Source organism: Meleagris gallopavo, chromosome 2 (assembly GCF_905368555.1).
Source record: "Meleagris gallopavo chromosome 2, MGAL_WU_HG_1.1, whole genome shotgun sequence".
Classification (NCBI taxonomy): domain Eukaryota; kingdom Metazoa; phylum Chordata; class Aves; order Galliformes; family Phasianidae; genus Meleagris; species Meleagris gallopavo.
Window position 1 is genome coordinate 18,741,199 of NC_139405.1, and position 12,759 is coordinate 18,753,957.

General features: G+C 38.9%; 1 protein-coding gene across 1 annotated transcript in view; it reads right to left on the reverse strand.

Moving 5' to 3' along the window:
• Positions 1-1,669: 1,669 nt before the first annotated feature.
• TGFB2 (transforming growth factor beta 2) overlaps positions 1,670-12,759 on the reverse strand; it is a 64,349-nt gene continuing 53,259 nt past the window's right edge. Inside the window, exons 3-7 of the mRNA XM_010706695.4 lie at positions 10,600-10,732; positions 10,373-10,483; positions 7,837-8,011; positions 7,126-7,279; positions 1,670-5,094 (exon numbers count right to left, since the gene is read on the reverse strand). Of these exons, the coding sequence (XP_010704997.1) occupies positions 4,936-5,094; positions 7,126-7,279; positions 7,837-8,011; positions 10,373-10,483; positions 10,600-10,732 (732 nt within the window). The 3' untranslated portion in view covers positions 1,670-4,935. The remainder of the gene's footprint in view (positions 5,095-7,125; positions 7,280-7,836; positions 8,012-10,372; positions 10,484-10,599; positions 10,733-12,759) is intronic.

The following is a 12,759-nucleotide window of genomic DNA, read 5'->3' on the forward strand; positions in this document are numbered from 1 at the left end:
AGTGACTTTCCTATCTAAAAGATCCAATCAACATATTACTTCCAACTCTCCTGTTACTCGTTGATTTCAGAAATAAAGCAGCCAGAGTTCCAGAATATTCTCACCAGTATAAACTGAGTACTACCTTTGATAGGAATGGAGCTGGCAGATTACATATATGTAAAAAGCATGTAACTGGGTAACTAAAAAGACAGTGAAAATTAATATCTGTCAATTTTTGCAGGACCACAGTTTTACACTAATATAAATTCACTGACATTAGTTAAGGCTCCAGTGTAAGACTGGAGCGTAACTGTGGTGAAATGGCCCCTAGGATTGTTTTCACTGCTTATCCCAAGTTGCATTCCTAAACACATATTCACAGACCACAGGGTCCATTTGTTGTAATTTATCACAATAGCACTAAACAATCTGGCATAAACATATTCTTTCTTTCATGCCAAGAAATGCTATGCACCCCTTAGATCCCAGATAAAGTACATGGAAGAGGAGGTAAGGTGTTCAGCCCTTCTTGTCATCAGTCCGTCTTCTGGAAGCATGATTCTATGCTGCAGCCCTTCCTCCAGTCTGCTTTATTTATTTGACTTGTGCTGCTGAAGGGCTAGCAGAAAAAAAAAAAAAAAAAAAAGCTGCAATACCCTGCTCTCTACTTCTAATTTGCTTAGATACTACAATTATATATTGCAAAGTGCATGGAGACAGACTTACTATGGAATCCTATTTCTTGTTATAAAAACAAGCAAGCAAACAAAACAAACATACAAACAAACAAATAAAATTAAAAAAAACCAAAACATTTCAAGATGAGTTTGTGGCTGCTGCTAACAGAGTTAGCAGAAATGATTGAGAATCAGATAAATGTTTGGGTTGGGCTGTAATCATTTGCAGCTTCATGGGGGCAAGCAGGGGTCTCCAGGATCCCTCTGCTTAGAGCAGGTGCAGAGGAAGCATTCTGCCCACAGCCTTGCCCAGCAGGTTTTGAGCATCTCCAAGGATGGAGATGCCATGCAACCTGTTCCAGGTCATGACCACCTGCACTGTACAAATGTTTTCCTTACATGAAGCCAGAATTTTCCTTGTTCTAACTTGTATCTGTTGCCTCTCCTCCAATACATGTATCTCATGCCGCTGAAGGCTATTTTTTTCAATGCACAAAATAAGTTTCACCATTCCTTTTCTGAAGGATGTGATGCTGTGAGACCATTCACTGTCCAGGCATCCAAAAATTTACTCAGATCACCTTCTCATCTTTTGTGGCACTACAGGCATGAGGAGGAGCTACTTTGAAACCCACTACCAAAGAGGAAAGCCACTGTAACTGGTGACTGGAGTAACAGCCATGCAGAGGGACCTTTAGATGTTTGAGCAGGATGCTGGTGAAAGATGGGTCATAGTGAGGTTAATGGGGTAATACTGCTCCTATCTGGGGCAGTCCTTGTCCTGTGCATACATGGGATAGTGCTGCTGCTCAGAGCAGTCAACCAGAAGCCACTTCTTGTCTGCAGACCAACACATTCTGCAGTCACTAAGGGGAAAGTAATCCTCACAGCAGATGTGCTGGACCACATCAAGGTTCCCCACAGAAAAAGTGCTTGGCACCAATTAAGCTGAGCCTGAGCTGAGGAATTGTCCATGCCAGAAGAACACTGTCATATGAACAACACCAGCATATAATTGAAATAATTTATTTACCACTAGAGCACCACAAAAACAGACATACAATGTGTTAAAATACAGAGTAATCGATCACCAAAGTACAACACAGCTGTCCTTTAAGTTCCTTTTTTTTTTTTTCTTTTAAACCACGCCAACCATACAATTGTATTGTTGCTAAACACATAAAAAATGCTGTCCTAACCCACTCAGCTAAGTGCTAAGACCCCCCTCAAGCTCACACAGCTCCTTTGGGTCTGACCTTTCAAAGTGCGAAACATTTCCTGCCAGGTGCTGGGCATCACCAATGCACAGGGACTTTGCTGAGATGGTAGCAGCTACCTACTTATTGTGACAGTCTGAACTGTTGCAGTCCCATCTAAACATCATTTGATGGAGAGGGGGGGTAATTGACATCAGACCTGAGTGGTGTTTGGCCTCACATCACACCACTCTATAGAGGGGTGTTTCACCCATGAGTTCTGCACACTGTAGGATCAGGTCTAATAGCGTCCCTGGTAATTAAGCGAAATACCTGCCTAATAAAGTGGAGAAAAAAAAGTTGTAGGAGATTTATAAGAATATCTCAAATACTATCAGTGCATTTTGAGGAAAAAAAAAAAAAAAAAAAAGTATCTGATCTTGTGGTAATGATTTACAGAAATAAGGCTTCATGTTTAAATTTAGACAACAAAAACTCCAAACCCAAACCAAAATCTTCAGCTGCGTCCAGCGCATAGTGAGTATAATTGGACAACTATGCTATCTTGTATTCCACTTTTCCAAAGCTTCAAATCCACTCTAAGTTGCATTCCCGTAGCAGAGAATTGCAAAAATGTTCTTAAGTCTTTTGAAATGTGTTCATCCATGTCTCCCTTCCTGTCCAACAAAAATACAGTTCTCATACTGAACCTGATAAAACTAATTTTGCTGCTGTATGCAGCAAAATCCAGAGTATTTACTACCCTGAGGAGTTTCACTGAGTTCAGTGCATCTTCTCACTGGAGTAAGTCTGGCTCAAGCAAGTGTTAGCAGGACAGATTTTTCACTTGTTCATTTCAACTCGCTAAATAAATCAGAAGTCTAACATACCTCCTCCTCTGTGCTGAGTCAATGGGTGGGATTAGATCATCTGTGGGTCTACGTGTCCATGTAGGCAATAAGCATAGACTCCGCTGAAGTCCCAAGGAGCGGCGGGTGCAAGCCGCTGCGGTACTTCAGCTTTGCATCAGTGTTCTGCTGAAGTCAAAGAAATTGCACATCTTAGAACTGAAGCTGACAACGTAAAGCTCAGGAGCATGCTCCTGACACCACTCAGGTCAATGACAGAAAATGTCCTCATCCAAGTAGCATGTTTCTAACACAGTTTTCAAGCTTTGCCATGCAAAACCATTCATCATATGATTGTGTCTTCTTCATGACTTTTTTTTGCCAATTTAAACTTTTTAGAAAAGAAATGTATGATGTGGATTATTTTTCAACTCCCTCTACAATATTCAAATGCGTAACAGCAACAAAGCCCTAGAGACCCCATACTTCTTTTTCCATTTTTTTCTTTTAATAAGTTTGAAAACTCAAAAAATCAAGAGTCTGACCCTGCAAATCCTGCCATGCCACTGCAGAAGTTAAAGGCAAGCCTCTGTTAGTGTGTTGGGAGCAGGATCAGCGCCACAGCTTAACGGCAGGGCAAGTCCTGCTGCGTGCGAGCCCAGGCAGCTTGCTCCCATGCATGCCCCATGCAAAGGCACTGCTGAGGCAGATACTCTGTACCAGCCCTTTGCACAGGAGTGGATGTCACTCTCTGCCTCTGAACCGCATCGCGAATTCAAGTGTTACAAATGGGGATGAGAGAGGAGGGAGGGAAGGAGGGGAGGAGAGAGCACTTTAATCCGTCCTTTTTTATAAAACAAAAACAAAACAAAACAAAAAAAAAAACACAAATGGAGTCAGGTAGCTTATGTCATAATGATGAACAATATACAAAGCACATGTATAGCAATTATTATAAAACATGTATTTGTAGTGCAAGTCAAAATATAGGGACTCTACTCATACTGGCCAGCTAGAGGGAAACACGTGATTCTGAGTGATCAAAAAGAGCCCCAAATTCAAATTCAAACTCATGAGAGCTGACAGTATTACAGAGTACAAAAATATGGTGAAAATTTACACATTACACATAAAGTACTTAATTTTTTAATAGTTTACAAATAGAGATCTACAGATATGTTTCCAATTAAGCTGGCTTTTACTACCCACCTATTGCAATACTCTAGGTATGGTTACATATACCAAAAGAACAAAAAATCCCATAGCATAGCTATACAGCAACATATTAAGGTCTGAAGATTAGACCAGTACATGTTAAATATTTCACTGGTTTACTAAACTGACATTTAAATCATTTACAGTAAAAAAAAAAAAAAAAAAAAAAAATCTTATAGACTTGTCTTTGAGACTGAAACAGAGTGTCCTTTATTAGTAAGTTATTCAGTATTTAAAACAAGGGTTTGAGACCTTACAAGAAGCCTCTCCAGGCAGCTGGCATGAAAAATAAGGTATTTTAAAGGCAGAGTTTCTCAATAGTGTAATAACTGATTTCTATTTAAATCCAACTAAACTAACCATTACTTTCTGAAACTTTTGAGCTTGTGTTCCTTTAGGCTTTCTATGTATTTCTGGCAGCTTATTTGGTCTCCATTTTGTCCACATTTGCTGGTTTTCTTTTTCCAATGGCAATATGGAAATGTTCATTTAATAGTTTTTACACACAAATAAATAATGCACTGTTAACTCTACAACTAAGAGGAATGGGTAGGATACCTATTGCATAACAATACAGAGAGATCAAGTAAGGCACGGGACAGATACAGCAACTCCACTTCATGGGATTTTCCTGTTTTTTTCCTTTCACATAGTAACACTAACAAATTTCTTCCAGTGTTTATTTTTTAAAAGGTTTTTTTTTTCTTTAACTTTGCTTCTTGTCTATCTCACACTATGTGTAGTGAAATGTAAGATAAAGGCCTTCAATGTTTTGCTTCAGATGCCAGTTTAAAAAAAAAAAAAACAAAAACAAACTTTCAAACAGTTCAGACTAGTACCGCTTTTTTTTCTTCTTTGTTTTTTTTTTTTTTTTTTTTTTTTTTCCTTTTAACACTGATGATCCTGGGTTTTTGTTTTTCTTTCTTTCCTCCTCGCTCTCTCTTTCTTTTTTCCTTGGTTATTATTTTTATTTTTATTTTTTGATACACACACGTCACGTTGTTTCTGGGATATCCTTTAGCTGCATTTGCAAGACTTTACAATCATGTTGGACAGCTGTTCAATTTTGGGTGTTTTGCCAATGTAGTAGAGGATGGTGAGGGGTTCTAAATCCTGGGACACGCAGCACGGAGAGGCAGAAGCTTCTGGATTTATGGTGTTATACAAGCTGAGTACCTAGAAGGAGAAAGGAAATAAGAGATTAAGACAGATTCCTCTGCCTGCTTCACTCTGGAAAGCAAATTCCTTTCTGCATCACTTCCTCCTCCAGTGCCTGGGAAAAAGCCCAGTGAAATCAGAAGAAAGATGCCTGGATTTGAATATTTTTGCATGCTTCTCCAGTTCAACCTGGTGTCACAAATCATCTGAGCTTCCTACTGTTTTATACCCACAACCTTAAATCTTAAAACATGTATGTACCTGCAGCCTGACTTGAAAGCGTAGCTCTTCAAAGCTGCACACATGCTGTATTGACAGGGAAGGAAGAGACTGAATGACTTTTATCTGCAACCTCAGACTGTCATTTGCTGTTACAGGATTTTGGTTTCACAAGAGCACCAAAGGGAGAGGAGAGTCCTTCAGCACATGAGTACTGCTTTGCTTCTCATCCCTGGATACTTTTCTGTAAATCCACTAATGCAACCATTCAAGAACCATGACTACTTCCTCAGTAGTCCAACTGAGGATCAGCTGTGGCTGAGGATCAGCAGCACTGGTACTTTATGTCACATTGGATTCATATGCATGGTTCTCTGCAAGGGAAGTATGTAGGGTTACCCACTGATGATTCACAGGTATTTCCGAGGATGCCATTAATGTGTTAGCTAAACACTAAATGACCTTTTCCTAGAGCTTCAACACAACATTTACAGCTTTTAGAGACAGAAGACCTGTTCAGGACAGCAACACTAACTACTTTATTAAGCAACCTCTGCCTATTTGGGTGCCTATCCAAACCACATATTTGTGATCATGACAGTTATTCTTCCTCTTTCCTTTAAAAACAAGTGCTGCTCCCAACAGTGTACACTACTACTCCACACAAGCATGGAAACATAGGTTCTATTAAAAAATATTTATCACCGTCAGCTGACAGCCACTGCTGATACTACAATGCCACAGCCACTGACAGTTATAAAAGATATCTATACTTAGGTCTCTACCTTCTGTCTTTACAGACCAAAAAGAAAGCAATCCCTCTCTTGAAGAGGCTGACATTGATCTGATATTTTAAGGAAGGAAGATTAGTAAAAAAGGAGACATCATCCTTAGTACGGACCTGAGGGTGAAATACTTTCTTTATGACAACTGCAGTGCAAATGCCTGCCTCATACATTTAGAGTCTAGACACCAATATTGACAGTTGAGAAAAATAAGCACTTCACAGCAGAATATCAATCATTATAAAGCACTTGGCTAGAATAACCCATCCAATCCCTACAATAAAAGATTGTATCCCAACCATCTATCAGTTCATAAGCATCCCAGACACAAGGTCATTCTTGCTCAAATAAATTTTCAATGTACAAGAATGAATGCCTCTTTTGAAAAAGTACATCTATCCCTACCATCATCATGAAATTCAGTATAGTAGCAGATCACTAACAATACAAAAAGAAAAAGAGCAACTCATAAAGTGGGTGAAAATTGGATGGTAAGACTAAGCCCCATAATCATTTTTCTGAGTGCCTTGGCTGAGTGAGGGAACTCATTGCCATTTTGCATTCATGCTCTTTACCGACTGGTCCCTTTTCAGTCAGCCTTCCAAAGTTGTATCATGCTTATTGTCACAAAGAGTATTGGATACATTCATACATTGTATTGATGACCATACTAAAAAAAATGTCTCTCTGGATCAATATATGACTTCAGCTTCAACTCCAGTCTGAGGGCACATGCAAGCCCCTCTTTAGGGTCATATTTTCTTATTTACTGAGATAACACATGGAAGCTTCAGGTTCTTGTACTGATGACAGTCCTAGAAACATATTTCACCCTACAGTTATAAAATAGAAGCTAGCCCATGTCCCTAAGCGCCACATCTACCCTTTTCTTGAACACCTCCAGGGACAGTGACTCCATCACCTTCCTGGGCAGTCTGTGCCAATACTTCACCTCTCTTTCCAAGAAGAAATTTTTCCTAATATCCACCCTGAATCTCCTCTGGCACAACTTAAGGCTACTATCTGCACCAAAATCTTTACTTACTCTGCTGTGCTGAGTATCTGAGCTCCATAAATATGGGCAGGCTCCTGCACAGAAATTGGCATGATATCCTTTAGGTTCATGAATCCATTTCCAGCCAAGATCCCTCTTGAAGTCAATATAAAGTGGACGCAGGCAACAATTATCCTGCACATTCCTGGAAAATAAAATACAGACAAATGCATTGGCTATAACAAAGACAACAAAGAAAATAAAAATAATCCAGTTGTTTGCTCCCTGAATGATGGTTTAAAAACAAGTTAGAATGCCAGAAATTCACAACCTAATCACATCTGTCGTAGTTTATATTGTAAATGAAATGAGATGCTCATACATGGCAAGATTTGCTTATAGAAAGCTAATGGAGGATCACTGAAGTACTTTTCTCCAGGTCCTACTGAGTCACCTCTCAGCACAGCAGAGATGATAGTTTGGTTATAACTATGAAGCTGACAGGCTTGGGAATTACCCCAGGTGGAATACAGTTTCTGCATTCTGAGGTCCTAACCTTCCTCTTCAGGCACTGTCTCCATGGGAGTGGAGCACACTGGGCAGATACCCTTTGGGCATGGACACTGTGGGTCTGTGAACAAGGACCATGCTCTGTAAAATGCCTACCATAAAGAAACGTTTGCTTACATGATAAACAACTGGATTACAATTCAGAAGCTGGCACAGTTTTGTAAAGTATACTAAATATAGATGCATAGTTACCTAAAACAATAGGCAGCATCTAGAGCACGCTTCTTCCGCCGACTGGGCTGTTGCGACTCAAGTCTGTAGGAGGGTAACAACATTAGCAGAAGATGTGGGGTCTTCCCACTGTATTTTTTCCTATTGGACTTTAAAGCTTTCACATCACCACTGGAATATGTGTAGTCATCAATACCTTCAAAAAATACATTTTGGTGATAAACATTATGTTGCTATTTTCTTCACAAATTAAATAAACCATCTCTTTAAAAAATGCTATCAGAACCTGGGCAACAATGGCATCAACTGAACACATTTAGTGGGAAAGTTGAGCCAAATTTCAGCCCAAGATCCCAAATATATTCACAGTTCTCATGCATCTATTGTATCAGCCCTCCCATATTCATAGCCACTTAATGGCACTTCAGAACACTTACCAAAATTGTTGAAACGAATAACAGAAAAGATATGTGGAGTCCCTTCAGCCAGTGCATTTACATTGCTTAAACCAGTTTCAAATGCCCGAAGCAATGATGCTTTTAGTACTTCACTTAGGGCAGTATTCTAACAGCTTGCAGTCTTCTACCAGCTGTGCACCTTTCTAAACCTTGTAATAGCATTAAAGCTGCTCTGGATAATCAACATGCATTTCTCACTGCTTACTTTCAACTCATTAGTTTTCTCTATCACTTTATGTCTTTCTAATGCCTATAAATTCTCTGTCTCTCACTGTCAGTTTATTAAATTCTGCTAATTCTCTCAAAATCTGCTTTTCTATCTCCTTCTTCTGTATGATCATGGCAAGGACATTGATCAAACTATTTATTCTTGCAGTGAAAATCAATGATCTCATATTTTGTATTTTCCCTTGAAACTCTAACTGCCTTACTAGCTTTCTTATCATAGCAATAGGATGGGCAAAAGAACCCAAGTTTTAGCCTTTCGCAGGAATTAAACAGCTCATGTTATGCCTGTCACTGAGAACCTTTTGAAAATTAACCTCCTGAACCAGATAATGCTATCTAAAGGAAAAAAGTTACTTTTTGTAACATGCAAAAATAAAGAGATCAAATATCATACTAACATTGCTTTAAAATGCACACAATGGCTTTATTCATATCTACAATCCATGTATTTACTTAAGAGAAAAAAATTCCAATGCAGTGAAACAATGGTTAAATAAATGTAATATTTGACAAGGAATACAGCCAAATCCTTGGAAAACCAATGAACCAAATCATGATATATTTGAATAAATGAAAACTTGATAAACAGCATGAGTTGATTCTACTATAGGATCTACTTCAATACGCACTGATTGATGATAATTCTGGCATCATCAGTTAAATAACATTTCCCTATTAGAAAGTGAAACCTGAATGGCTCAAAAACATACTGGAGCATATGCTTACTATATATCACTTTGTCTGCTGTCAACAGAAAGACTATATATCCATAACCCTTATTACATAATTCTTTTTATTACTTATTCAATCCAATCTTTAAGTTTTTATCAAGCTATCAGCATAAAAAGCATTTGTGCAACTAATATATGAATGACAATAAATTGCCAATGCCAGTGATGGAGAGTGTATGTATTGAGATAACCAATATTATGTAATGTAGTTCTATTGACTTCACCTGAGACTCAGACTTACACTGCTTGAAGTGGGAGCACACTGAACAGACATACCTCTTCTGTTACTTCAACCCACAACTCACTTGGAGTGGAGCATGGTAGCACATTTATTCAAGTCTGGCACCTATTCTTCAGTTATTTCTGAAGCAACTGATATCATTGTTCAGATGAATTTTAATATTACTGATATAAATGAAAGAAAAAAAAAAATGCTGGAGTTGCTCACTGCTTCCAAATAGCTAGAAGCACTTCTGCAATTATTTACAAATACCGGGGTCCTTCATACAAAAAAAGAAGGTGCCTCTGTAGGAAAACCAGCCTACTACTGCCTTAGCTACAGTTTAGAAATTTGCCATAACAAGTATTGTTTTTTAAAAACATTCTTAAAACATACCATGCTCATACACATCTACAACAAGCAGCTTACGTGTATGCAAAATAGTATCTTAATTGGACTCTTCAGTAATCTTCTCTACTGAAGCCTGAACAGTTGCAGTGCTAGGATGGACAGCAAAGGGTTTATTCTGAAAGTATTCAGTAAATTTTCTCATGATTATCCAACAGTGGATGGTCTGCTGTGCATTAGTCTTTCCTGCATCCAAAACTGTATATGCATAAATCCAGTGTGGATGCTGCAAACTTTAACAGAGATATTTAAGGACACAGCAGCTGTGAGCATGGAATGAGACAGCTTACTCATGCCATTTGGTTTTAGAGTAGTTCAGTTGGTTTTAGAACAGTTCAGCTGACAGTTATACCCTTCTGCCTTTAACACAATTTCCTATTAGTTAAGATTCAAGATTCTGAAATAAGTAAGTTTTCCATCAGGTGAATCCTATTTTAGAGAGGTAAGAGATATTTCCCGCCTCCCCAGTCAGTTACACAACAGTAAAGAAAAATATATTTTTCAGTTGTTACCTGCAAATCTTGCTTCAAGCTCCTCACTTTTATTTGGGATGATATAATTATTGGAAGGCACAAAGGTGCAGCATGGACAATGTAAGCTTATCTTAAATCCAAGGTTCCTGTCTGCAAAACATGAAATTAAGTGGAATAGGTTTTTATGAGTGGAATGAGCCTGAAATGCTGCTGAGTTAATAAATGACAATTTGGGGCAGGAGTGAAGACAAAACACTGCTTGTCACCTCTGTGATGGAGCCATTCATGCACAGCCTCAGTGACATCAAAAGACAACCATTCTCCTTCAGCTCTTGTTTTAACTACTTTGCTGTCAATGTAGCGCTGTCCTGGTGACGATAATTCTTTCGATTTCAGAACCTGCAAGAAATAACAAATATGATTGTCTGCAGGTTACTATTTAGCAGATTTGCATTAAAGTGGACCACCAGCATTATAAAAGAGCAGAAGAAATTATTACAGCTAAATTTCTATGCAACAAATGTACTTTCAGTCAAGTTTTCAGTACTGAGAGAAAGTACAGTATGTCTTAGTTTCGACAGAATCATTACTATCAATTACAATGGCAATAGCAACAAGGATTTAATAGTCTGACTACTGCAATAAAGGTATTTGGCTAATGGGGTCTTTTTCACTTCCCTTAGAATAGCCATCAGTTGCTCCACACTTCAAAGTCCTCACAGGACTACCATGCCATAGTTCTGCTCTGTTGCTACTGCAGTGTATCTTGCAGTTACGATGTCTGACTTTCAAAAGCCAAGTAAGTATGCACATATTTGCTTCCTAGTTTACAAGGAATCTTCTTTGGGTGTGTGGGGAGAGGAAGGTGATGAAAAAACACCTCAAGAAAATAAGCTTTTGTCCCCAGGCAAAACATGCCATCACATACTTCTTCCTAAGATAATTCACACAGGATAACTGCGCTGAAAATTTGTCCTGCAACAATAGTGGTCAGAGGAATCACAGCAACTGGAACATCAAAACAGAGGCTATTCCACCTTCTTTAGTAAAACACTGGCTAGAGTATATCCAGCAGAGCACCAACTATGAAGACTAAGGGACTGGAAAACCTCTCCTATGAGGAGAGTTTGAGAGAGCAGAGATTTTTCAGCCTGAAGAAGAGAAGGCTCAGGAAGAACCTTATCAATGTGTGTAAATACCTGAAGGGATGATGCAGAGAACATGGTGTCAGGTTCTTTTCATTGGTGCCCAGCGGGAGGACAAAAGGTAGTGGGCTCAAACTGGAACACAAGTGGTTCTATCTGAACATCAATACATATTTCTTTACTGCATAGGTATCAGAACATTGAAATGGGTTGCCCAGAGGTTGTGGAGTCTCCTCCTTGGAGATGTACAAAAGCCACTTGGGCAACCACAAGGTGTCCTTGCTTGAGTAGGGGGTTGGACCAGATGACCCCTACAGGACCTCAACCATTCTGTGATTCTGTTCTATCAAAAGCTAAAGTACAAAATAGTCTATACACTGAAGATATGATATTGCTTACCCTTAACTAATCAGTAGATCATCAGCACTTTCAGTACTGGTTACACACTAAACAGTACGAAAGCACTGTCTATACAGGTTACCTGTGGGCATGCAAAATCAGCCAGGTGTGAAAAATGGCCACACAAAGATCTGTGTAACAGATGATTCTGCTTCTGTCCAAACCTGGATGCCAGCTGTGTTTGTATTTGAGACAAAAGTTTCAGCGAAGTCTGCTGCTGAGCATGCAATAAAAATTACCTATACAAAAATCTTCAGCTCCTCCCCTTCAGGGCACAGAACTGCATGCCTGGAATTTCAAGTACTCACAGTCTTCCTTGTATCTAAACAACTTGAGTGACTGCCTTCTCACATACAAGCATAGGCTGCTATTATGTACCTTACCTCTAGGATGAAAACAATGGTGCTTTCAGCTGTTAAAAAGTTTCTGGTTTCCGAATTATTGCTACATTGATAGTTTTGTGATGCAGGAAGTTGGAATGCCACACCATGTTAAGTCAACTCCAATAAACATACCATACGATAACAGCACTTCTGTAACTTTTAGCATACCAGTGGTGTGAGTTTGTATTTTGTTTTGGGTTCTTCCACTCTTTAGCCATCCAAGTCCATCTCCAAATGAATAACTCTCAGACATGTCTCATTGTTTCCTCCCATTTTCTCAGCCCAGACCAGCCTGATTATCTAGCAAACCATTCACACAAAGCAATGATGAAACTGCATAATGTATATGTAGAAAGGTATTTCAAAAGAGGTGTGAAACTACGTCACCGTAATAAAATTAATCTTTTCATAATGAAACAGAAAAGCAAGCTTGAAAAAGCCAGACTCTGTCCAACATATAGAGATTCCTCCCTCTTTATTTCAGATGAATGCTGGATCT